This window comes from Platalea leucorodia (assembly GCF_965183815.1).
Source record: "Platalea leucorodia genome assembly, chromosome: 1".
NCBI classification, from domain to species: domain Eukaryota; kingdom Metazoa; phylum Chordata; class Aves; order Pelecaniformes; family Threskiornithidae; genus Platalea; species Platalea leucorodia.
The window spans coordinates 43,104,246-43,131,161 of record NC_138823.1 but is presented as its reverse complement, the minus strand read 5'-3'; the positions used below and the strand labels follow the sequence as shown (position 1 = coordinate 43,131,161).

At 41.0% G+C, this 26,916-nt stretch overlaps 1 protein-coding gene across 1 annotated transcript in view; it reads left to right on the top strand.

Moving 5' to 3' along the window:
* The window catches only part of XKR4 (XK related 4), a gene marked incomplete at both ends in the record, with an annotated part of 230,850 nt that overhangs the window by 139,352 nt on the left and 64,582 nt on the right, over nt 1–26,916 (top strand). The window contains one exon of the mRNA XM_082315728.1: nt 4,637–4,836. Within this exon, the coding sequence (XP_082171854.1) occupies nt 4,637–4,836 (200 nt within the window). The remainder of the gene's footprint in view (nt 1–4,636; nt 4,837–26,916) is intronic.

Below are 26,916 nucleotides of genomic sequence, written 5' to 3'. Positions count from 1 at the left end.
AGGTATTAGGTTGGTCAGCTGCCAGTTCCTGGGGAATGAACCCTGTGAGATTATTTACATTGATCCCAGTTAATCAATTAATGTTTGTAAAGAGCTTTAAACTTGAAAAGCACTCCTATAAATATTCAGTATTATCATGTAATTACACTGCCACATCTCAATTAAATGCACAATTGGCTGTGCTTTAATCATGTAATTGATGTGTCACCAGAAATATTTAAAATGTAGGTATCTCAGTCTATGCTGACCATCCTCAAGACTGGTATGTAAACCTGGAGCAAAATTTGATTTTTGGAAACACTGGAGACCCACTGTCTGATCAGAATGAATGTCTCTTTCCCTAGAACAGAAATACTTTTTTTCCACAACTACAAATATAGGTAATTTTTTGCTTCTATTTGTCTTGCATCTTGAACACTTCTTGTGGGCAGCGCAAGGACTAACCTGCTTTTCCATTTGTTTTTTACTTTACTGCCTTCCCTCATTAATATAATGGAAAAAGAATGTCACTTGTGATCTTGTCTCAGATTCATATCCTTCAGGGTTATGCTTTATCAATGGTCTGTATACTGTGCTGTGTGATGTACTGAAATAAATTAAAACAATTAAATGCTGAAGCATTCTCCACTTCCTCCAGAGGGTAAAAAAGACATTAAGCCTCAAATAACAATATGTATGTTGCTCTCTGATTATCAGCGATATAGGAATTATTGCTTCCTACTCCATTGTCTTCATTCTGAATAGTAAGCTTGTTTACATCAGCGCTGACATCCCAAGCAGTGGTCTGGCTTGAAAAAAAAAGAGTAATTTTAAAATAATAAGGTTTGATATCGCTTTTTCATAGTATATTTTATAGTCTTCTAACTGTAAAATCTTTAGGAAACTCAGTTACTTCTAAGCTTTTCTCCACAAACAGATGAGAGCTATGAAATTGTGGATTGGGGGGGGAATGGAGTTTTTAATTTGTTTTTTACTTTTTTAATGAAATCAGAAACTTTAATGGACTATCTTGATTTATTAGATGAAGTAGTTACTTTACTAGATGGCAATATTGTTACCGTACCTCCCATTCCTCCTTTTTCTCCTTTCTTCCTCTGGTGCTCTACCTCTCACTTCTTCACTCCTTGTCATTTCTTTTCATGTCAATTAAATGCTCTTTGGGGAAATGGATAGGCAGTTTTTGTATATTGGTACAGCACCTGCACAAGACTGTAGTTGAGGCCTCTGGATGCAATCACAACCAAAATAATAACATTCACATCTGCTTTTTCAGATTCATTGGCATCAGTTTACCCTACAATGAACCTAAGATATTTTCCAATGCAGAGCTGTTATTACTTCTTCCTATATCTATCTGGAATAACTGTATATAAGAGCCACAACCTGGACTCACAGAAAAATGTGAGTTTCTACCAAACCAATACCAGAAGACCAAAATATAAAAACTCTTCAGGGCAGGAACTACCTCTGAGTGTGTCTGTGTAGCATTTGCTGACAATAGGACTCCAGTGAGGGTGTCTAAGATGCAATTACATAATGCATATATATATATAAAATGGAATGTGTCATTACTGCAGTGTTAAGCTATATTTGGAAACCACAACAAGAAAAGCACCTTCTCCCATTTTTTTTTTCTTCTTTCGATTTCACTATGGGAAAAAAATGTCTTTGATATATGAAGCATTTTATGAGACCATCTTTTTATTTTAATAACTGCTAATTTGCACACCTAACATCAATTGCTGGTGCAATTAATTGTGGATGCAAATGAGAATGTTTAGCTGTCTAGTCACCTGATTGTGCCTATAAATCAGTGACAGTAATTACGTGTGTAAATGCTCGTTTCAGCCTGCAATTAATTTGGCCAAAATTGATAGGACAGAAAAAAATACCACCCTAGGCTGAAATTTGGTCCCCAGTGTGTAAAAAGAGAAAGTATCTTCCTCCTCTGCCTCTTGTGTCTAAATTGCAGAGAGCTAAGTAGACAAAGAGCAATGATTCCCCAGTCCCCAATAACTCACTGCCACTGTTTCACAATAAAGTGCAATGGGAGAGGAAATATTTCCATAAGGGTTCATTAATCACAACATATTTGCCATGCACAACCACTCTGCAGAGCAGGTAAAGAACCCTAGGGGACGTTGCCTGGCACAGCATGTCATTTTCATAAATAGGGAAAGTATTTTTTGCACAAATGCTGTAGAACTGAAGTTGCAGATGGCTCCACTGGCAGAGCTAGAGCCTCCTGGCACAACCCTCGGCAGCCAAAGCTACTTTAGGAATTTATAGCAAGGGTTAGTGATATCTCAAAAGAAGGATGCTGAAGATGCTGTCTGCCCCCCCCTGCGTGCAGTATTCCCAGGTGTGCCCCTTGGGAGGACACGTGAGGCAAGCCAAACAAACCCCATCCGAAACTGCAGAAGGAAATCCAAGTCTTACCGGTCCCTGTTGTGCTGCAGCACACTAATGCGAGGTCTAGGAACAATTAAACTGATTGTGACTGAGAACCTGGGGGTCCAACGGACCCCATTAGCAGAACTGCGCAGCAAAAGATGCTTTTCCAGCTCAGTGGCTTCTTTCAGATCTGGGCAGCAGGCCATTTCACTTTACCTAACCCTGAGGACACCGGAGACCCCCTGTTATCCCATCATACTCTGACCCATCTAGACCTGCTCGGTGTTTTGCACGAGAGGTAGGGTTGCTGTCTTGTTTACTGTACCTCTGTGGTCTCAGTCTCTGAGTGGTTCATTGCTGCTTCATTCCCACATGGGACTTTGATAAAATTCAAAGCCACCTGGTGTGATTTTAATTTAAATGTGAATTTAATGTGTTTTCCTTTTATATTGCTATGATGTGCATTGTCAAGAGAAATGCTGCAGGCTCAGATCTGGCCTCTCGGCTGTTTTTCTGTGCTACTCCCTAGTTTTGTTTGATGCATGTTCCTGAGTAAAGCTGTTGCTCTGCAGTGGCGGGTGCGTTGGGTACAAGAGTTTACTGGGTACAAGCACAGTGGTCATTCTTCAAGGGGGCAGCTGAGGCTTGGGCTGTTTGCCAGTCAGAGGCCAAAAATCTTCTCATCAGCAGAAGATACCTCCAGAGTTACAACTGAACAGAGGAGGGATGAAAGGTTGCATGCAACCTATATAAAAAAAGGTTCCACAATTCACCATGTTCCACCAGTTATGAAAAGGGTTTTAAGACAAGGGCTTGTGAAAAGGAGGAGAAATACTAAAATGTTTTATCTTAACCAATTAAAACAATTCATATTGGAAGTGGTTAAAATTTACTAAAATTTTTCTCATTAGAAAATATAATCTCACAAAAAAAAAAAAAAAGTGCTGTGAAAACGTATGAAAAAGATCATAAGGATATGCTTTCAGGACCAGTACATGAAAGATACAGCGAGAAAAAGAGAAGCAGAGATCCATATCAGTTAGTAGCCCAACAGGGCACTCCGGTAGGATGCAAGACACCCTGATGCAAGACAATATCTTAATCTTCAGAATTTTTCATTAAGTGAGACTTTTTTTTCAGCCAGCCTTAATTAGTTTTGAACTAAATTTGTAGGAGCAGGGTGGGAGCCTAGGATTTCTGACACAGAGTACCAGAGAGCAGATCAGAATAATAGAGCAGATCAAAGGCCACCCAGGGTGGTCATTGCGCTGTGACACGGCTGCGTCACGGCAGACGGCTGCAGGCTCTGCAAGGGTCATGAAAACATTATGGCAGCCAGGTGGCTTGGCCATCAGAAGACATCCCTTGCTTTCTAAAACCACTCATTGCTTCTGAACCCACTGAAATCTATTTAATTGGCTGGTCACCAGGTGTTTTTCCCCCCTGCTTGCACAGGCCACCAGAGCTGACACCTGCATTCTGACCGTTACTTCTTGCATCTGCTGGTTACTACTGCCAGCAGCAGCCGCCTGTTGGGCTCCTGGCTCCTGCTTCTTCTTACTGTTGCTGCTGCACGGGAGCTATCGTAGTGAGTCACTTCTAATCACCAAGGGAACCCACAGCCAGATCTCCGCTCCTCCTAAAATAGGAACTCACAGCTACATCTTCTCTCATCCTAAAATAGCCAAACTATGAGAAAAAGCACTATATATTTGGCAGCATCTGAAATATGATATTCAATGCATTAGAGGGTTGGAAAAGCAAGGCGATGAGCTCGGCCATAGCAGGGCCCCAGGCTAGGACCACCCCAGGCTTGCAGTGCAGGTGGTCTTCCAAGCCCACATAGAGTCATGCAAAAAGGAGATCGTTTCTTTGCAGGTTCTGAGTAGAGACCATTGCAGAATCAGCTTTTATCCCCCCCTTATTTGAAAAAACTCTGAGGGAGGCCATATAATCAACACATCCCTCTTATATTTCAATTCAGAAAACTAGGTCCTTGAAAGGAATACTATTTAACAAATAAGACAATGCTAAGCTTTTAAAATGGTTTTATGAAGGCAAGGCTTGTCTTCAGTTTAGTTTACTCATCACATCAATTATTACAAATTGCAATACAATAATCCTTTTAAATAAATGTTCATTATTTTGAAGTACATTGAAAAAATGTCAGTTATTTTCAAGCAGAAGTGTTACCTGTAAAATATCATTCTGCACTTCTGTAACCTCTCTCTTTTATTTCTAGGTATTTCCACACAATATACTTGGGTATCCGGAGTCGACGGAGTGGAGAGAATGACAGATGGAGGTTTTACTGGAAAATGGTGTATGAGTATGCAGATGTGAGTATGCTGCATTTGCTAGCCACGTTTCTGGAAAGTGCACCACAGCTGGTCCTGCAGCTCTGTATTGTTGTACAGACTCGTACACTTCAGGCTCTCCAAGGTAGGGGTTCATTTAATCTATTTGTTTTTTATCATTTTAGGAAGATGTAATTTCTATACATACATATTTATCCTTCTTTCAAACTGCTGTGTGCCTTGTACTCCTGGCATAAGAGCAGATCTTGCCTGCTAGCTGCTATTAAGCTGTTAACAATGACTCTGTCAAGAAAGCCTGTGTTGGAGTCTTTTAGCCTTTCTTATTGGCCCTGGGTTGTGGGTAGGATTTATAATGTTTTGCTTGCTGCATGTCCTTGTAATAGAAGAGCTCTTCTGATTATCCACTGGGCCAATGTGAAAATTGCATCAATCAAACTATTGCTCTTCTCCCTATGCTTCTTTCCGTAAATGTTCAAAACCCTCCAAACTGCAGTAATGAGGTTCATATGGTATTATGCAAAACAGAAAACAGCACAGCAGAAAACAGCTATTCTGTGAAGAAAATGCCAGTGTCTATGGAATACATGTCCATCAGTTCTTGGCCATGTTTATCTGAAATAATACAAGTCATCTCCTGAGCCCTACAACAATACTCATTCCTTCAAGCTCTGGGTTTCCTTCTAAGGTTGATGTTTTCAGCAAGCATGATTACTTCTTTAAAATGGTAAATGCATGCATATGTCCTGCCGTAGGGTTATGTCAGTCAGTGATACAGATATAAGAATATCTCCTCCTCTACTGCTTTTTTGGTGCTACTTTTGGCTACCTGACAGCTTTCCTTTTGTATTGCACCGTTGTTTTGCCTTATGGCTGCACCTGGGCAGAAATTATTAGTAAGGGAATGACGTGAATGAGAACTTGGGATCCAGAAGGTGACACAAACATCATGAGGTGGTGAGGAGTGAAGGGAGGAGGAGGAGCGGAGGGACAGAGGGAGGAAGGAAATGCAGCATTTTTGCCATTTGTTTTTAAGAAACAACTCAAGTGCTTGCCACTGTACAAGATAAAACTGTGACAGCACCTTGCTCCAAGAAGCTCTGGGTCTAGTTAGCTTATTATGAGTAACATGCAGTGAGACTGAGTGGGTGAAAAAGGACTGGGAACAAAGCGGGTAACTGTGTGAAGACCTTGATCCTGGGCAGTTTCCTGTGGATAAATCAGAGGCTTTTCATTTACCTCCCCTTTGAACTGACGTCTAACAACAGCTGCCCTGCCTCCTGTGGTTTTTGGGTTTGCTTCTTTAGATCTAAAACTCTGTCACCTTAAGGGGAAAAGAAAGCCAAAGTTTCTATTTTAATTAGTTGGTGCTCTGTACAAGGAAGGTTGCCTAAGCACTTCCTAGAGCTATTTCTCAAAATGATGCTGCCCCACACTAACCAGTCCAAACTATTATAATTCAGGAGAAGGTCTTATCACTTCAAGAAGCTTTGTCCCCCCAGAAAAAGAGACTGCAGAGAGAGACTTAGGAGAAGAACATAGCCAGAATACTGTATGGTCAGCTGTAGTTTAGCTATCTTCATAAACTATTAATACAGAAGGCGTCTCACCCTCATTTTAGTGCAATAACAGATCTGTCTATGAGAAACCTGGCTGGTGAGTAGGCACTGAGCCTGTGATGTACTCTGCAAGTGGTTGTTAATTAGAGAAAACCTAAAATGCTTCAATTTAAAAGGCAAAGATGGTTCCTGAAGCCTGCAATCAGCTCTGTGAAATCTATGTATCAGAAACCAGAAAGGAATAAAACTATAATTATGGATTTCAGCTGAGAAGGCTGAAAATATTTACTTATCCTCTCTTCCCCCATTTTCTTCCATCGTCCAAGGAGAAAAGGCTCCATTTAAAAAAAAAAAAAAAAACTAAGAAAATTAAACAAGGTTGTAGCATTTTCTTAAACAGTAGTACCATTATATTCTCCTGATGAAAGCTAATATGTTTTAGTACATTGCCAGCTGTGAAAATCCTTTTTCTGTTCTCTCTGCTTTTTTAAAGAAATGTTAAGGATAATGCGTTGCACTATAGGATGGTAGATTTGCTGTGAGGCTGCATAAGGAGAGCATAATTTCTCTCAGTGGTATCATGCTACAACTGGGTGTTTTAAAAGGCCTAACCATAAGGTATATGCTTCAGCTAGCTGTCCGCTCACTGAGCCTGTTATAGAGATTTCTAACATGGATCAATAAACAGTGCTTGATTGATTTTCTTTGTTTAGAGAATGCTACTTGGTTTTTATTATTGTTCTTTAAGTTCTCTATCCCGCAGGACAAAGTTATCATGACAACTGATAAGTGCCATCGCTGGTCCGTGTTCTTATATTTCCATCACAAACCACAAATTTGGCATGGGAAGTCAGTGATACTGGAAATGTCTTGGTCTATAAGCAGAGTATTTCTAATATCAAGCCATTAATGACCACAAGAAAAATTGTTAAATATTTTATTTATGAAACTGTATATTTTCCATTCCAAATGCACCGAAGTAGCATCATTCCCAACAGGAGAATGCTGTCAGTGTGACTGAAGATTCCCCATTTTGTAATGGGTGTTGGCTAGGTGTGGATTATTTCTTATTTCAGTCCTTAAGCACTGCTAATCAAGGTAAGAAATACATAGAGGCATGTACCTACGTCCTTATGAAGATCAAAAAAAATATTGTGCAATGTGTGCAAAACCTTCCCTTTCAGTCTTTCATACATTGCAGTGAGGGCCACTTCAAAAGCCCAGAGGATGCACCACAAGGATCCTTTAGGACTTGCCTGGGGTCCCCAAGCATGAATTAAAAAACTGCAATGTAAACTTTTAGCAAGCATTGTGCACCACTGTACCGTGACTGCTGCAGCAGAACGTTGCTTATGCGGGAGTCCATAGACAGTCATTATGGAGTGGCATCTCTCTTCTGTGTTGGCACCCAGAGAAATCTAAGTATTGATAAAACAGTATCTAAATTATCTAAAAATCTGATTCTTCTTTAAGATTTCATCAAAATTGGCACAACTAGAGGCAATGATGTTTCTTATTCTGCATACAACCAGCAGACAGGTCCCTCCCAGAGTGGAAGGAGTGAAACGGTTTATGGGGGAAGCTGATGATTTCTCAGTGCTAATTCCTCAAGAAGACAACTTCAGTATGATGCTGGACTAAGCCAGAGCTGTGCTAACCCCCCTATTACCTCCACCTTTTCCAGCCTGGTGGTTCCTTTGAGTTTGAGGAATTATCTACTCTCTAGAAGACAGATGTGCCTTGAAAATAAGTAATTCCTCAATCTTTTCCTCATGGGAGTCTGTTTCCCTTCCTTTCTCTTCATGTGCTCTGAGCACAGCACTCCCACAGCAACTTCTCTGCTGAGCCAGCTGCACCTCCAAACTCTATTGCTTTTGTTTGGTTTTTTTTTTTTCCTCCTCTCTCTTAGTTACTTTGTCGAAAAGTCATCTCCTAAGCAGCTTCATGGTGAGAGTCACTAGCTTCACCAGTCCTGTTCTAGGTGGGAACTGTATGAGGAATGGGGCAGCTCTGCATGTCGGGGGAGCAATGGCGGAAAGTCCACTGAAATAACTGATGCTCATCCTGCATCCATCTGTTTGCATAAGGGCATATACGTGGACAGAAGTGTCTGAACCGTCTGCAGGTGAGCTAGTTCAGCTACCAGAAACAGTCTAACAGCAATAGCCTGGAGGCCAGGGTGGGCTAACTGATCTCAGTGCCAGCCTACGTACGCCAACGGCCTGAAACTCCTTGTGGACCTGGGCCCTTCGCCCTGTGTTTTCAGTTCTGCTCTGAGGGCTGGGCAACCAGGTCCTGTACTGGATCTACCTCTGAGTCACAGGGAACCGAAATACCAGAGTTAAAAGTGTTTGGATTATTGGATTACCCCAATAAATCCAGAAGGCTGCAAGTAGTACCCTCCTCCCTTCAAGCCATTTAGTAAATAAGCAGTATTTTCACAGTCTTTGCTATAAAAACACTTCCACAATAAACTGCCATAGACTAAGTATTAGGCAGATTTGCTGGCACAGTAAGATCAGTCTAAAGGCTATAAGACTCTTCCTTGGTGTCGTGGTTTAACCCAAGCCAGCAACTAAGCACCACACAGCCGCTCGCTCGCTCCCCCACAATGGGATGGGGGAGAGAATCGGGAGAGTAAAAGTGAGAAAACTCATGGGTTGAGATAAAGACAGTTTAATGGGTAACGCAAAAGCTGCGCACACAAGCAAAGCAAAACAAGGAATTCATTCACTACTTCCCATCGGCAGGCAGGTGTTCAGCCATCCCCAGGAAAACGAGGCTCCATCACGCGTAACGGTTACTTGGGAAGACAAATGCCATCACGCCGAACGTCCCCCCCTTCCTTCTTCTCCCCCAGTTTATATACTGAGCATGACGTCATATGGTATGGCATAGCCCTTTGGCCAGTCTGGGGCAGCTGTCCTGGCTGTGCCCCCTCCCAATGTCCTGTGCACCTGGCAGAGCAAGAAAAGCTGAAAAGTCCTTGACTGGTGTAAGCACTACTCAGCAACAACCAAAACATCAATGTGTTAGCAACATTATTCTCATTCTAAATCCAAACCACAGCGCTATACCAGCTACTAGGAAGAAAATTAACTCTATCCCAGCTGAAACCGGGACGCTTGGTTGGGTCTCTGGACATCCAGCATAATGGTCACATCTCAATACCTTTGCTCTGCTGGCTCAACAGGTCTTAGGACTGACAAAGTGATAGACAGACCTGGACTGGCAAATTGGCTCAGAGGGGTTATTCCACAATAATTTGAAGTCAACCTACCTGCAAGGTTGCCCTTGAAAATCTTTGATTTAATCATGGAAAGTCCTGCCAGCACCTCACCCAAGCTGCATGTTCCCGTCGTGTCACTGGCATTCCTGTGGCTGCACACTGGGTCCCTTGGACACTTTTATTTTCCCCTTTACTAACTTGGTTGAGTCTCAGCAGGATCCAGCTGGACTCTGTGGGGCCGAGGGGTGTCACACGACTGGTACTGCCAGCCCTGGGGAGGCAGGGGGGGCACAGCATCAGGTGGGTAGGGAAGGTCAGGGCTGTCCCTTTCTGTGGCACCTTGTTTTGGAATCACACCTGCAGACTGGCAGTCATCCCTTGGCACTCTCCTACTTCCTTCAATTTTCCCACTACGCCATTTGATTTTAGAAAGACTTCCCATCTTAAAATTAGTAAAAACTAGCAAGCAAAAAATCCTGCTGATCATCAAATTGGAAAGAGACTCCTATGCGTTAACATACAGTTACTGTCATCTTACTCAAAGGCATGGTATTCTAGCTGCTCCTAGATGAGCAGATAGACAAGATTACTCCCTGGATTTACCACAGGTTTCATTATTTATGCTGTATTAATTAACACATTGTTTAAATTATAGATTAGCTTCTCATTCCTGTTTACTGCATATTATGCTGGCTAGTCGGCACTTGACATTTTTTCCTTCATCAGCCCCTGGGGGGTTTGTTCTGGCTTCTCCATACAGTACTATTAATCAAAGTCTCTATCAAAGTTTAATCAAAGTCTAATCAAAGTTTGTATCATATAAAGCTGCAGTTCTTAATATAGACTGACAGTACAGCAGAAGCAAAATGAGAAGTTCAGAACAATTTCTAAATTCATCAAGTTTCATTGAAGTCACCACACTCCTATAGAGCTGCTGGATTCTGCTGAAACTGCATTTCCATGAAATCTCCCTGGCCAACCATTTTCCCATTTTCTACCAGCTCTGTTGGAAACTCCTACACTGTTCATCTGCTGACACTGCAGCCAGCGTACAAAGTTCACAGTGCCACCAAGCATTGCTCTCTAGTCCTGCTACCCCAAACAAATTGCTGCTCCTGCCTGAGCTGAACAAGAAGTTCAGAGACTCGCTAGCAGTTTATGACATGGCTGATAGGCCCTAACTTCATCTGGCAGAAGGAAATTATATCTTAGCTAGCTCATTAAAAAATCCTCTGGCAAAGCTCATCCTCGTGCATCAGGAATTCAAACTCTTTTCATATCAGCGCAATAAACTGAAATTAATTTAAGAAGTCTATGATTTTTTTGTGAGGACAACGCTATGCTTTTACATGGCTCTTCTTTTTTTGTGACCTTCACAGCAATTTTGGATTGCTCTGTAAAGTGCTGCCTACATTTGCAGTGCTCTTTAAATAAAAAAAAATTCTGATGTAAAATCTTATACAATTCAATGTATATTTGTATGGAAATAAGGTGCAGCACTTGAGTTCTGGGCAAGGTGCCACTGCTTTTCTCTGTGCTGTCAAGGTTCTGCACCACTGCAGTCCAGTGCCCAGCCTTTCCAGAGAGAAAGAAAAGCAGAGCAAGCAATAGTCACAGATTCTGCCTGCAACTCGGCAAAACAGATTTTCAGTGACAAGGATGAGCAAATATGATATACTATGGAGTAAATGTGTCTTCTGCAAATGACTTTTAAACTGATCTGTAGGCCCCTTTGCAAATCTTAAAATGTTATCTTGCACTCATTAGGATAGAGCCATCGCATTAGCACACCCTTGTTTCTGATAGGAGAGGAGAGGACTTCCTGAAGGCGATCAGGTCATATAATCCATTCCATAACCTGATTACAATCTTAAAACTAGTTATACCCCTTGTATCTAATATACCAGTTGGAGGTTTAATTCTCTGATTGATAGGAACCTGCTGCTGCTGTCCTGCCTTTTTAATTTCATCAGCAGTCTGTCCCTATTTATTCTTGTGCCATCCCTGTTTTTACACTTGTTCCCTAAGGAAATGATGTTCATGTGATTATATAGTCCATTTCTGTCCTTCAGTCCTGACTTTTAAGAACTTCTTATCCATTGCACTATTTCAATCAAATACAAAAGAACCGCCAACATCTCAAAGATAATTATGTTTCTTTAAATGTTGTGAAAAATACGGCCAAGTCAGAGGAAAAAAAAAGACAAATGAGAGCTTCCACTAAAGGAAAAAGCAGGCAGACTTCAACCGTTATTCTTTTTGTTAGGCACCAGCCACCAGCCAGTCCAAATATGCATCCTTCCAGACAAGGCATTGCACTGCTCTCCCCTGCCCAGTGGGACTATTGTGATAGACAGATGGGATTAGGGAATAAGAGACACTTTGATGGGAAAGTAAGAGTCATTCCTCCTGGTGCTCATTCTCTCATCTCATGAGACATTCTGCATTCTCTTGATTATCTTCATAGACCTTACCTTCATCAGTTCCAGTCTGAATTAATCTTTGGTGAATATGGATGACCAAGACTGTACAGAGTACTCCAGGTTACATTTCTCCAGAGCTGTCATATTTCTCATGGCAATATCTCACTGGGTATGATCTAGGATTGTAATTCCCTGTTGACTCAGGCATTGCACTGATTAATCCTAGTTATTTCATGATCCTTTAAAACAAACAGGCTCTTCTGGTGTCATGTCACTCTGACGAGGCTTCAATTACATTAAAAAAATTTATTAGCAACTAAATGCATGTAATGAAATTTCATCTCATTTCTACTTTTTCAGCCTGCAAGATACTCCTGATTTTTCCACATATCGCTCTCCTTTTCTACATTGATAACATCTCCCAAAACTTTATTAGTATATTACTTTTTAAAACCAAGGTCATTAAGAGAAATATTCAGAAAAGACTGGTTCCAAGGGTAATCAGCACTGAAAAAAGTAATAGTAATCCTACTCCAGCCCAAGAGTTTTTCAATAGCATTTCAACATAATCCTGCAGTATCTTTCTTTAACTAGTTCCTATACCTGCCTTAGCTATCTTCTACTAATCCCCGTTTTCTCAAACTTCACCAATACTTTCCCATTAGCATGGTAATCACCATTCTGCCAAAGTTTTGATAGATTAGATCTGCCACATTTTATTTGTTGAGAAAGGTGTTATAAAAGCAAGATATCAAGTTAGCCTAGACTCTGTGGCTCTCTTATGATCTACTTTTTTGCACATATCCCTGTGTTCAGTTTTGAGCACCTCACGACAAGAAAGACATTGAGGTGCTGGAGCATGTCCAAAGAAGGGCAACAAAGCTGGCAAAGGGTCTGGAGAGCAATTCTTACGAGGAGCGGTTGAGGGAACTGGGGTTGTTTATCCTGGAGAAAAGGACGCTCAGGGGAGACCTTACCGAGGTTGTAGAGAGGTGGTTGTCGGTCTCTTCTGCCAAGTAACAAGAGACAGGACAAGAGGAAACGGCCTCAAGCTGCGCCAGGGGAAGTTTAGACTGGATATTAGGAAAAATTTCTTCACTGAAAGGGTAGTCAGGCACTGGAACAGGCTGCCCAGGGAAGTGGTTAGGGACATGTTTTAGTGGTGGACTTGGCAGTGTTACGTTAATGGTTGGACTTGATGATCTTGGAGGTCTTTTCCAACCTAAAAGATTCAATGATTCTATGATCTGTTATTTTTCATCTTCTTTTATGTTTACCTTCATTTTTAATTAGCTTTTGCTTTAAAAGTTGCTCTAAAGCTTTGTATTGTATTGAAGCCTCCATTGTAGGCCTGTTTTAGCCAGGTACTTGTGAAATGCACCAGATGATTGCCTCTTTCCAGTCACATGGCACCAGTTCTGAGTGGAGAGACTTATTTAAGATGCTTCTCACCAGCAGCAGGATTTCGCACACCAGCTTTTTTTGAATCCTGAAACAGAAGTTTTTCTGGTTGCACTGGATGAAAACAAGAAGCTTCGAGTTTTGCTTCCATCTACAGTAATGCAGATTTCCTTTCTCTTCTCGTGTCCTATCAGCTGGCTCTGTCTTTGAGCTCTTGTTTCAAGACCCCTTCTTGAAAACTGACCTATAAGGCACAGCCTTTATTGCTGATCATCCATTTTCCCATTTCCATCTAGGCACCATTTCTGAGGTGGGTTTGCATACAGCTAGGTTTTGAGGCTATTTCCTGAAGTTTTTTGCTTTGCAGGGTTTAAAAGGTCCAGAAATTCTTCTGTGTTCTGCCTTAAAGAAAATCCAAGTCTCCTCCACAGAGAAGTCCCCAAACAATTAATTTCTACTGCCTTCACTCATGCCTTTAAAATTCTGATAGACAGACTTACTAACAACAGATCTATTTTTGTTTATCCCTCCATTTTATTTAAACTAAACCAACATTCATGTGATCTAATGCTATTTTTTACAATTAGCTGTCCTATAACAACCTCAGTACTTTCCATAACTAAGTTTAGAAAGAAGCCTCTCTGCTTTCTGTCAGAAAATCTGTCAGTTGTCACACGCCAGAATATCTGGGCTGCCTTCAGTAGCATTTGTCCTCCAGTCTATATCTGAGAAATCGGAGTCTGCCATAATGAGACAACTCTCGGCAGAATTTCTCCCTGTAATAATGGTTTGAACATATCTACCCATATCCAAATTTAACTCTGGAATTCTACAGCAGACTCTAACAGCTACCCACTATTTTTCCCCAAAGTAATTTTGTATGCAAACAGAATGTTTTATCGGGGATCCCTTTCTGAAACATCAGTCTGTCGTTCCATTCACACACACTGCGTTTACCATTATTTCCATCTTTTCTGAATACCAGGTCCCTTTCAGTACCTGTGTCCAGGGAGTGATTACAAGTCCATGGTGTTTCCGTAACCCTCCAGTTCTCTTTGTAACCCTATAGGGCTTTCTGGCCTGCACCCATGACTTTATTTCCTGTGTTTCCAGATGTCCTGTCCCTGTCCATTCAGCTATCTATAGGTATGATACATCAATACAACTTGTAAATGTAAAAGAGGCAATGTATGCAATGTGGCAGGTATTGTCAGGAAGATAAAGAGTTGGCAGAGTGATGGTGGTCTTTCTTAGCACATCCCTAACAAACCCAGTGTACAGGACCTCAACCTCTGAAAGTCAACCAGAGAAGATATTAGTGAGCATTTTTCTTCTTTCTAAGTGCAGTAAAAAAACCTAATTCCTCTAGCAACATCAGGAACAAGAGTGGAACTGCCTCCACCATTTTTTCCCAAATAATATGTTCTGGTGACTCTCTTTTTTACTGAATTTGTGCTGGTATCTTTGTCCTTGTTTAGTGCCTATTAACTGGTCATAAAAAGACCACAGGATCACATAGCACTATATAGACATATCAATATGAGTTTGTGATATGATGCAAAAAATAACATTTGGCCACTCATTGCCCATTTTTTGCCACTCATTAAATCACAGGAAACATGAATATACTATGCAGGTCATTCTGAGTGAATGGCAGTAAGGCTTCGTAACATACCAGCATGAAATCTGCATATGTCATTTTAATAGAAAAAAGTCATTAAAAACAGCATTAGGAAGATGTAGTATACATTTTACCACTCCTCTTTTTGTCTTCTTTCTTCTGGCCACATTAGGTATCCTAGCTACATTTGCAGATACAGATGTCTCCAGTCAAGCTTCAAAATCCTATTGAAAGGCCTCAATAAATCAGCTGATTACCAAAGATATTAGATGGGTGCCTCCTTCACTAAATTTTGAAAAATCCTGTCATATATTTACATATGTGAGCCCAACTTCAGGCACATATTTTGTAATACCTTAACAGTATTATGCCAGTCTGAAAGGAAAGAATTATAAGTGTTTTTATAAACCTTGGTTTGCATATGAATACGATTTCAAGATTGGTTTCTCAAGGCTTTTTGATGCAGCTTGTCCCAGTACCAAGATGATAATCTCACCTGTGGGTGGCATTTCCAACTCATACAGATTGAGAGAGATAATTTCTTAACTTGTCACAGAATCAAAGAATAAGTTAGGTTGGAGGGTCTTTAGGAGATCGTCTAGTCCAAACCCTCCTTGAAGCAGGGCCATGTTCAAAGATAGATCAGGTTCCTCAAGGCCATGTCTCTAAGTTTTGTGTACTTATGTGGATGGACATCCCACAGCTTCTCTGGGTGAAGTGCTCACCACACTGGTGAAAATTTCTTCTCTTACAACAAATCAGAACTTCCCTTGCTGTGATTTATGACTGTTGCCTCTTGTCCTTTCGCTGTGCACCTCTAAGAAAAGTTTATATCTGAGGTTTCTCTATAATTCCCCTTTAGATAGGAAAAAATGGCAATTAGATCTCTCCCCTTGCTTCACACCCCTCTCCACCAGCCCTCTCTCCAGGCTACACAAACCCAGCTCGTACACTGTCTGCTCCAGCCCCCAACCATCTCTGCAGCCCTCCACCAGCCTCGCTTCAGTTTGTCAAAGTCTTTCCTGTACTGAGGGCCCAAAATGATATGGACACGCAAGAGTTTTCCTTTGCCTTTGTAAGTCTTTTTGTGGCTCCTCTCAGCCTGCTGAGATCCCTCTGCAGGGCAGCCCTGCCCTCCAGCCCATCAGCTGCTCCCCTTTGATGGGTCCAGGCTTTAAGATCTTTATGAGCCTGGAGGTATTGTGAAGAGAAATTCCTTACTGTTGGGGGGAATGGCAAAGAAAAAAAAAATTACTTTCAGGTTATCTACAGGTTTTTAAATTGAATCGTGGTTCCACAAAGCTGCTAATATATACGTAGTGGTAAAGACAGCCTGAGACACAAAGTAGTGCATTTAGTTTCTGTGAGCGTGATATATTGCCTACACACTGATTTTATCTGTTGGGGAATGTCAGAAAGTTAGTGGCATATCCTTCTGCTCCCTTTTTGTTGTGCTAAAAGCACATTTGCCAAAGAACAAATTCCTAGTTTCATTTTGGGTTACTGTGTTTTCTATGACGGGTACTTTTGTTCAGGGGTGGGAAAAAAGCAATGCATGCTTGGCACAGAAAAAGCTTTCTTGTGTCTAATATAGCAGTGAGAAATTTCAGTCGTGATTTTGTCTTACCCAAAGACTGCACAATACTGGAAAGATAAGAATTAATGTGAATTTTTCCTCATGCAGTGGCCTTTAAAGCTTCAGTCAGGGAGCCAATGTACACATATAACTTTACTACAAATATACAGATCTGCAATTTTCTCAGACATTTTCTTTGTTAGTGCATGATATATCCCTTCCCTTATTCATCTTGCACCTTTTAGCCTATCTACAAAATTACTTTTTTTGCCAAAATTTACCAGAAAAGTAATCCTTTCTGTTGAGAGTGATTTTAGCTGGAAGTTGCAGGTCAGAGTGGGACTGCATGTTTTAAAACGTCTTGCATGAAGTTCAAGTTTAGTTGTATACAGGATATACTGCAGAAAATGAAATCACCTATGGATATCAGTGTCTACAAATTATTTTATAAGGATTAGTATTTTTCTGTTGTGCATACACTAGGTGACTATCGAACTGCAAACATAAACAAACCCCATTGCATTCTTGCTTTGTGCTCAGAGTTTTGCAAGTATCAATGAATAGCCAGTGCCACAGTGAGACAAACAAAAGGCCCGGTCCGGCACAGGAGGGCCACCCCTGTGGGCGCCTTCTCACTGGAGTCAGTGAAACTGCTTTCATGAATAAAGACTATCCACTGGGCTGTGGTTTACAGGACCATTGTTTTACAAAAAGGTATTAAATAGCTCTCTTTTGTGTTAGGCTTGACATTCTACCTAACCTAAATGAGGATACAAACATATTAAACGTATTTTATTAGTTTTTGGTTTCCCTAACTAAATTATAATGAAAACAAATTTCAAATCCTTTTTTTTTTTTCCCCCGTGGGTGTTATTTCTCATAGTGTGTCAGTTAATAAAGTCGTAAACTATACTCTGTTCTCTGTATATAATGAATACAATTTAAAAACAAATCATTAATGGTTTTTGTGTTACAGATGAAGAGAGAATTTCTAGGTTTAGTTTTGATTGGGGCATTTAGTGTACCGTTTGTGTATGAGTGGCCAGTGTGCTCTTGGGAGCTAAATAGCCTGGGCAGGAAGAATCTCATGATATGAAGCTACTGAATCACTATTGATCCCAGTCTATTACATTTAATAGACACTGCATCTGCATGCTCTTTCCCACCCTGTGGACATTTCAAGGTGCAGAGGAATTCTTCCATTCTCACATAATTGAGTCCAAAGCGTGAACTGAATCCTCTCTCGGTGTGGCTTTCCTGGCACAGCCACAAATAGTCCTCCCTGTCACCCTCCAGCAGCCACGTGGGACTGTCACAGGGTTTTGCAGGAGCTCTGGCAGCGGCACCCTCCTGGTGCACCCACCCAGTGTCACCAGGAGGACCCAGCAACCCTGTGGTGGGGTCAGAGAGTGGCTGAGGGACTGATGGGGAGCATCCTGCAGGTGCTGGGCACTGGGGCCACAGGGCTTTTGGGACTCACGTGTAGCAGAGATCTGCAGCATCAAGTCCCTTCTGCCAGCTGCTGTATTGCTCTGAGCAAGGCTGCTGCCGTGTCCCCGGTGGTGGGGACAACCGAATGACTCACGAAAAACCTCCTGATTCGCTGCAGTTTTCAGTCTGTGAAATTAAATAAACTAACCCCCATCTCAGCTTACTGTTTTATGTTGTGCTAAAATCTGCAGTAGCTCAGGGGCTGCTTCGTGAGCCGTGCTGTCATCCCCGTCACAGGGGCAAGCGAACGACGGGGTGTACCCCTCCTTCAGCCATCTGCTGCCACCCCTGCGTCAAAGCCCTCAGAAACCTTATGCAACTTCAGGCTGTTTTCAGGTTTTAACGAGTGCCTTTGGTGCTCTCATATCCTCTTTCTTGCTCTGTGGAAAAATGTATTGAGTGGTTCATTATCACTGGAAAGACGGATAGATAGGAAAGAGCTGTTCGTGCACCGTCTAGTTAAATTGGATCTTTCCCAGGTCTCTCGTGCCACAGAAAGGCGTTCAGAGCTCATTTTGAACTCCTAGCTCAGTCACTCTTGGTAATGAAGCTTAATAAGTAAGATGCCCCAAAGCCATAAAAAATTGAGCTCTGGTGATCTTCTTGATCCTGACCCTAAGTGGCATGGTAGCATTTACTCTCTGGGTGCTCATAGCAGCTTGTCATCCTTATTACTTATATATAGCACAAAACATAACTGCCTTCCTAAGTAACTGGGCTCTTTGCTGGTTTTGCTCAGCAGAAGGCAGAAAACATGCAACGTGAGTCCAAGGCAACAGTAAAATAAAAATGGCTTCCCGTGTCTTTTCGTCAGACCCACGGTAGTCCCAGCAGATCTAATAGGCACACCATGAGACCAGGACTCTCATCTAGAGGTTTTTAATCAGGTATTTTCACCTGCAAGCACAATAGACACTAAAATGGCAGTAAAAAGTGATTCTTCTAGGTGATGAATATTTTATATCTTTTTTTTCAGCATTTCCTTTAAAAAGCATGATTTTACTTTCCACTCCTATGGAGTCAGTTTTGTTTTAAAGAGCTATCTCAGAAATGCCTGAAAATTTCTTGAATGGTGATTCAGCAGGAAAGAAATGGGGTTACAATCATCTCCTCAAGAAAAAATCCAAAGATGTTTTCTGGTTTTGATGGTTGGTTTTTTTTTTTCAGACTTTGAATTTCACTTCCTTGATAATGAGGGTAGCAGCAAAACTGGGAAAACAAGTTGGAAAGAGTGCGTGATGTAGCCATACATCTGGCTGACTCATTCCCCACACCTGCTCTGGGGTGGTTCACTTTCAGCTACTTCAGTGGCATTCCTTGAGATGTAGAGCGATGCAAGCAAGGGCAGAATCAGGCCTTTGGCTTCTCAGCAGCAGCAGCACATCGTGTGGCAGCAGCCTTTGGAGCCAGATGGGTTTTCTGAGCAGAGCATAATGGATTGCAATTGAATTGATATTTTAAGCTAACAAATGTTTAGATCGGAGAGGCTCACAACACAGACGCTTACAATACAGGGTTGATTGCAGCATGACAGAAGCAGCTAAATGCTGTAATGGGGAAGGTGGTGTCAGCATTTCACTTCTAAATTTCGATTCTCAATGACTTCAAGCAGCTGTAAAAATTCACTTTTAACTGAGGCTTGAACAAGGACATGGGCCAAGAACCAGAGCAATCTAAAAAGGGATCCCAGTTCATCTCTGTATGAAAGGCTTCCCAGTATGAAAAAGCTTAAATGTAAGAGGGTAGCAAAATCTGCTTCCCCACAGATAGGGTCCTGAGTTTGTTTCTGAAGCTGAGATGCAAGTGAGTCAATGAGAATGAACAGAGCTTTGAAAAAAGCTCTTCTGAAAAGATCAGCTGGATAAAATGTGCAGAGCTGCAAGTGATCTCTAGGAAAGCACATCAGCCATTCTTCACCTAACATGAAAGCTAAAGGACTAGTAAATTGAATGGTGGCAAAGCCAAAATTTTGTATTGAGAAAGCACTCTCTTTAAACCATTAGCCTGTATAAGGTATCCCTTTGTCATAAAGTATCACAGAGGCCAAGCAACCAGTAAGGGTGACCAAGGAGTGAAGAACCTTAATAATAATAATAATCAGAATTCTAACAGCAAATGCTTACAATCCAGCCATTCTGGAGGTATCTACATGCTTGTATCTATCAGAGTTCTGTTTCCTGAGGTAGAAAAAGCCCTTTTCTTCATGGCAGGATATTCCTGAACTGTTTATTGTAGAATTTCTTACACCTTTCAGTGAAGTGTCTTGCACTGGTTGTTATCAGCAACACAAATGAAATAGCCAGCCTGCAAGTCCAGTGCAGCTGACTTGTCTTATGTTCATCTCTTACTACACTTGGGGAACTCTTCTGCATTATGGGCTTTTTTTCTCCTAGTCAAGGTTTCATCAGTAGGGAACAGGCACCAAGACCCAAGTCTTTCAGATTATACATTCAGAAGTATTTAAACTGTCTCTGCAGAACAAATTAGGAAGATCAGACACTTAAAAATATCTCTTGTTTTGACAGTCTTGATATCTGTACACACTGTGAACCAATTTCCAGATTTGATGCTAACTAGATAGAGAGTTCTTTATGCAGCCTTAAAACAGAAGAGGCAGATCACTGCATATAGAGAAGTTAAAAGTAAAATTGAAAGGTATTGTAGAAGATGGTTAGACAAATATCTTAACACCAGTAATTTGTAGAACAAAGTGCTCAACTAAGAGAGAATTCCAGTTAAGAGACTTTCACACATTTTTCTACATATGAGCCATACCTGCCATGAAATAAAATAGCCCTGCTGGCAAGACTATGGAAAGATGGTTCTCAGATACCAAATTCCTGGTCTCAAAAACTGTATAGAAAACTTTGCCAAATGTCTCCACTGCCAAGTCTGGAAGGAGAGAAGATAAAGATCTGAAGTCTGAGGAAAGCTGGAATATAATGAAGAGAACACCAGACTTTTAGATCAAGTCTTCGGGGTGCTATTTTCGTTTCTTCCTGTAACGCACCAATAAGCTGTTACTTTGACAAACACTTTAAAAATCAGGTATCTAAAGTTAGGATAAGGAATCCATAGTTACGCACATAAATGGGTAATCTGCTTTTCAAATGGATAAGCGTTTGTAACTTAAAAAAAGTTTGCAGTTATGTGTTTGTAAATATGTTATGGCTACAGAGGAATTGTCTAAATACCGGTTGACCCAAATGACAGCTTGCCCCATTAAAAAACTGAAATCATATAATGTTGAAAGCCATGAAAATATTTGTGAGTCTTTTTATGATATCTTGTGAAATCATTAATATCTTGTAGTCTTGTGACTGACAATCCAGTCACAAGATATTTTGCAACTTACAATGCTCTCTTGACTCCATTAACAAGCGCCATAAAATCATTACTGGATTTTGACTATATATATTTCTTTAAAAAACAGGGTTGTCTGGAACACAATTAGATTTTCTTTAATTTTTGCTCTTTTATTGAATTATCTCATGCCTGTCAGAATGTGAACTTACTTATAACTGGGGTCTACATTTTTGCTGCCCAATAAGATGGCCAAGAGGAACAAAATCTTTCCTTGAGGATAGTATTAATTATCTAACTAATATTTAGGTTTTGATTGCTTCCCTCATATGGACACAAAAACATACGTACAAATTCATTAGCACCTCACCGGTGAGTGCTAAAATGTTTATTAGTTTTTCGCAGTGACTATTTGATGCTGGTTCCAGTTAGGCACTACCGCCCAAACATTCATTCTCTGGCTTATTAATCCACAGTGACAAATCCTATTACCTCCTCCTTCCTGTCCTTCCCTCCATTCCCCCTCCCAAACACACTTTTCCCTCCCTGTCGTTTGCAGAAGGTGCTGGTTTTAAAGACAGTGTCATAAATTTTGAAGAAAAGGGAGGTGATGCTTTCAACCAGTATTTCTGTTGTCAAAACCAGATGCTTTAGCTGCTCAGTGTCTTTGTATACAATCATTAAAATATGTTCAGCCCTCTAAAGCCATTGCAAAGGCTGTAATGGTACAACTCTCCGTGTGTTTTTATCATGGCCTCACCCAATAGTTAAAGAAATGTCAGGTGTCGCATGAGAAGGGATGTATTTGGGTCGCCAAAATCACTCTCCTGCAATGAAACAAAGAAACTAATGAAACAATACCAAGCTACAAAACGCAAAACAATAATCAACAAAAATGAGCAATACATCTTCTAACTGTGTCAAAAGTGAGGCAAGAACAGGCAAACTGCCCAGAGTGGTTCATGTATTTACGTGTGGAGGGACTCAGGGCTGAGATTACAGATTTCTAGGCAAACAGACACTAAATCTGTGTTGTTCTCCAGCTGGGGCACAAGAAACGTGCCCACGTCTCCTCACTCAGGACTGAGATTTCACCCTGCGTGTGGACGTCCTAAAAGCTATATAGGTTTGGCAGAAGTCTGCATCTCTGCTAACATTTCCTTTAAACAATTGCAAGGAAAAAGAAGTAAAAAAAGCAGTAGTTCGGTGCATGATCATAAATTGCTCTAGCCTTTGTGTTTCCATGTCCCAGTAAGTTTCAGGGTTTCAGCAGGGAATGCAAATTAAAACTGACTGCAACAGTTGGCTCTAGATTTTGTTGTCAGGAAGCAGTATTCATTTTCTTCAGTGCCTGGTTTCTGTTGCCTTTCTGCTTAAGAGAAAAAGAACAAAAAGAGGTAAGGAGGCAGATTGAGAGAGCATGGCATAAAAGCTAAAATATGCTAAAATTATACCTTCATGCTGCCATGACTTGCTATAACCCAAGGATACTGAAAAGCTAGATCTAAAATAGCAGAAATGTGCTGTTCTGAGAGGGGAAGAAAGAGGCACATGGATAAAGGTAGTGGTGAGCAGAGTGCAAGCACATAACTAACCCACCAAACTTTAACTTACATTTTAATTCTCAACCCGATGCAAGCTTCACTCAAAACCATTGTGAGACAGTGTGGGACTGAGTCCTTCTGCAACATTATGCTGAAGAAAACCACACGATCTGTACCTTTTGTTGCAGACAAGATGGCTTTCTAGAACAATTGTAACACTGGCACTGTGAGCGGTATCCAGCCCTTGCAGCAGCCTGCAGAAGCATGGCCTTCACCCCTGCTTAGCATTGCCCATGGGAGTCCCATCCACGCAGGTCATCTCCAGCTGACCCCCGGTGTAACTCGTGTTGTAAGACCTGCAGGTATTGCAGGCAGGCTCTCCTACTGTCTATGTCAGTGGCAATACTCCTGTGAGCCTCGATGAGCACGCCAAGCGGATCTGTGTCCTGCAGGACAGCCAGCCTCGCATTGCTCAGGAGCAGGCTGCTCCCCCACCGCGCTGGGGCTGTTTGAGCAAGCCCTGGGGTACTGGGCCCCCGGCATGGGCATCTGACACTGGGGAGCGCACAAGGGAATTCTACAGGGATTTCACACTAGCGGTTCGGGTTCGGCTTTGGTTCTTGATAAACAATGGTTTGCTCTGGTTTTGGCTCAGGTTTGGGTTCAGTTCGGCTCAGTGATTTTGAGCTATGCTTCTCAGACATCATCCACTGTCACAGGGTTACTGTGAGGATTATTTTAGATGGATTCTGGTGGAATACGCCAGTGCTCTCAAACGTCATTGATCATCTGGCTCAGGTTCTTCTTCTGACTGTATATTAAATGAGCTGACATTTGTTTTGGCTTGTTTTGTTTTCTGCCAGAATCCAAGCTATCTCTAATGAGCTTGTTTTAGCAATGTTCTGCTTTCTGCTGTCTGCTTGTGTGGGGGCTTGGTTTTCCATTGGTTTCAGTGGGCTTTTGATCCACACCTTCTTATAGATACTGCTCTGAATATCCAATTCTTCTTGTCATCAGTGGGAGTTTTATGCAAGAACATGAATAGTTAGGTTAACAAGAGAGAAAAACTGGCTTAAACTAGATATTCCTCAGCCAGTTGTAGAGGACAAGTTTGCCTGAAGTCAGCATTACACCAAATGGAGAGATGTCAACTGTCTGTATATGCTCCCTAGATTCTCATGTGAAGAAATCATTGGAAGCTGCTCAAAAAGCTGACAAGTTTTTTTGTATTTTTTTTTAATTGGGAACATCAAGTGTCAACAATATCCTGCTTACACAATACTGATACAATTTATGGCCCAGTACTGTAATCTCTACCATCAACTGCCATGGGAGCTGCCTGAACAATGAGTCTTTATTATGTGTGGAGCATTTCATACCATCTGTGTCCCAGAACACTTAACAGAGTTAGATAAAGCAGTCTCAGTAAATAACAGCAGAGAATAAATAAATTTAAAAGGTTTAGGCAAAGGAAAGCAGAAATAATTCAAACTCTTAGTCAGACATGCAACACAGAGCGTGGCAGTAAATGATGCCATGTATTTCTTTTGAAAATACCAAGAAATTAGAACAGGGTTTTTTTTTTCTCCATTTGCCCTCTGAAATACTGATGCTACTGCTCAAGAAAGCCAAAGAGAATTAGTGTCATAAACAAGCAGCCTGGAGTCTAACAGAGGCAGCCACGCAGAGTGTGAAGCGTTCATTTCAAGAAACCATCGAGTCCTGGTATAACAAGATAGTTAAGCCAGTCCATGTGATTAGAGTTATTCAGCTGTGGAAATCTGTGCATGTATTTAAATACCTTGCTGAATTGTGAAGATGATACTAAGGAAACTGCAGGTTAAGGGTGGAATTAATCTCACTGAACTATAGTTCTGTTTAAAAGTTAGATGTCCTGTTTAAGCTACTTTTATAGCCAATTAAGAGAGAGAGGCACCTGAAGGACGTTCTTTCTTTCTTGAGGGACATCTAACATAGGTGAGATGACTTACCCCAGAGATATGCTCACTCCTCTCCATGGACTAGAAATGGAGCCTAGGTAATTAATTTAGTTTCAATGTCTGTCTTTAAAATGGCTAAAATCAAGGGAGATGGACACACATTTGCTTTTTCTACATCTTTCACTGCAAGATAGCTGCTTGAAAAATTTGTGGAGAGAGCTTTCACATGGCTCCATGCACATGCCAGGAGTTTACATTGCTTTAGAATCTGGGAAATCTTGAATTCCTCCACCACAAAAACTTTTCCTGCATTATCAGCCAGGACTAAGCCAGAAGTTAGTTTAGAATGAAAATAGGATGCTGCATTTAAAAACTTATGGTTGAACTCATGGCAGTTGTGTGTCAAACCTGCAGCAATGAGAGACACTGCAAATGTTCGTGACTTAATACTGCTACAGGTCATACAGTGAGTTACAATATCTAGGCTGCCCTCAAAAATGATAGAGTGCTGCTCTCCAAGGACGGAACAGCTTGTTCCACCTGCCACAAGATCAGCCTTGCAGCCTTGTACAGAAAATGCTCCAATATGATACTTTGGGAGTATCTTCGTACAACTGGGTTGTCTAATTCATACTGGCAGACACAATCTGAATTCAGTGAATCAGAAGATACATGAGCTTTCATCAGCCAGATAGTTTGAGCAGACCAACACAGGCACCACCAGCGTCCGTCAGCTGCTTCAGAGAACTGGTGGGGTAAAGGAGGTAAGTACAGAGGCCAGCTAAAACCGCTTGATTGCAAGTGCCTGTATTGCAAACACTTTATCAAAGGGGAATGCATAAGGAAACTGGTTTTCCAGGGATGGAATATGAAATATCTAGCCCATTCACAGAGCCTGGTTTAACAGGCAGACATGACGTGCAGATCTTGCGCTACATTTTACAATTCTTGTTCTAATAATTATAAATGCCTCCTGTATACTGAAGACATATCTTCACTGTCTCGAAGATCTTAATGACGATTGAATAACAAAATGCAAACATTATACTTTGTCAGCATAAACAAAACAATAATTATATGCAAGGTCCTACAGGCATTGCTTATTTGTACTAATAATTCCTGCTTTGCAATCAAGCTGTACAAGATGCCAAGTTAATTATTTTAAACACTTTTCACCACTTGGCACTTGTTTTGGACTGCAAGTGGGGAAGCGAGGAGAGGAACAAAGGGCAGGGAAATGGAAATTCCTTCACCATCAAATAATTGAGGCATATGACAGAAGAGGATTTAGGAGGAAAAAGCCCCAAGGAGATTTTTGGAGGTTTCACTAGTTTGTTTAATGGTGTACCATCCAAAAATGAAATGTCTGAAAAGCTGGAGGCTGAACAGCATAAGATAGACGGTGCACACAGAAACATTGCAATGTTAACTGCTGGAAGAAGCATAAATTATGTATTTCCTACGTGTCTCTATAGGCCTTGTAACCTTTTTTGCCCCTTAGGGTGCTCGTTATCTGCAGGAGCAATTAACAGATAGTATCTAGCAGCCAGCATGATTTCTTACCTTTAGAGTGATTTCAAATCAAATAAGAAGGAGGCTAATAGAGCCAAGGAGGTCTGAGCTGTGAAGTTGTTTCTGAAGTATATTGGATAGAAGTAATCAGTAAATTGAAGGTACATGGTGCCAGGAAGCCTGGATTATGTCTAGCTAGTTTTGCTTGCTGAATCTTTTATGTTTCGGATAGATACTGTTGTTACTGTGAGAGATTATGCAAGTGACAAAAATAATGGGAAAACCCTTCATTAAGTAATTCTGAAAGCAGAGGCCTAACTTCCCGTACTTCAGCAACTTCAAGCTGATTAATCAAAAGATCTGATTTTTCAACTATCAAGAATAAATTAAAGACAAAGGAGGAAAAAAGTACACTTAAGACTGGTCTTTGAAAAAGAAGTTCTGATGACTAGCAGTCTGCTTCATTCCCCAAACTGAGTGGAAAATTTTCAACATTTAAGACTTATGAATAGCTTAGAAAAAATAACTGATGAAGTGCAAACTACACAATTCTAAGATAAAATTTGTATGAAACTAATTATTTCAAGTCTTCAAAAAATCTAAATTAA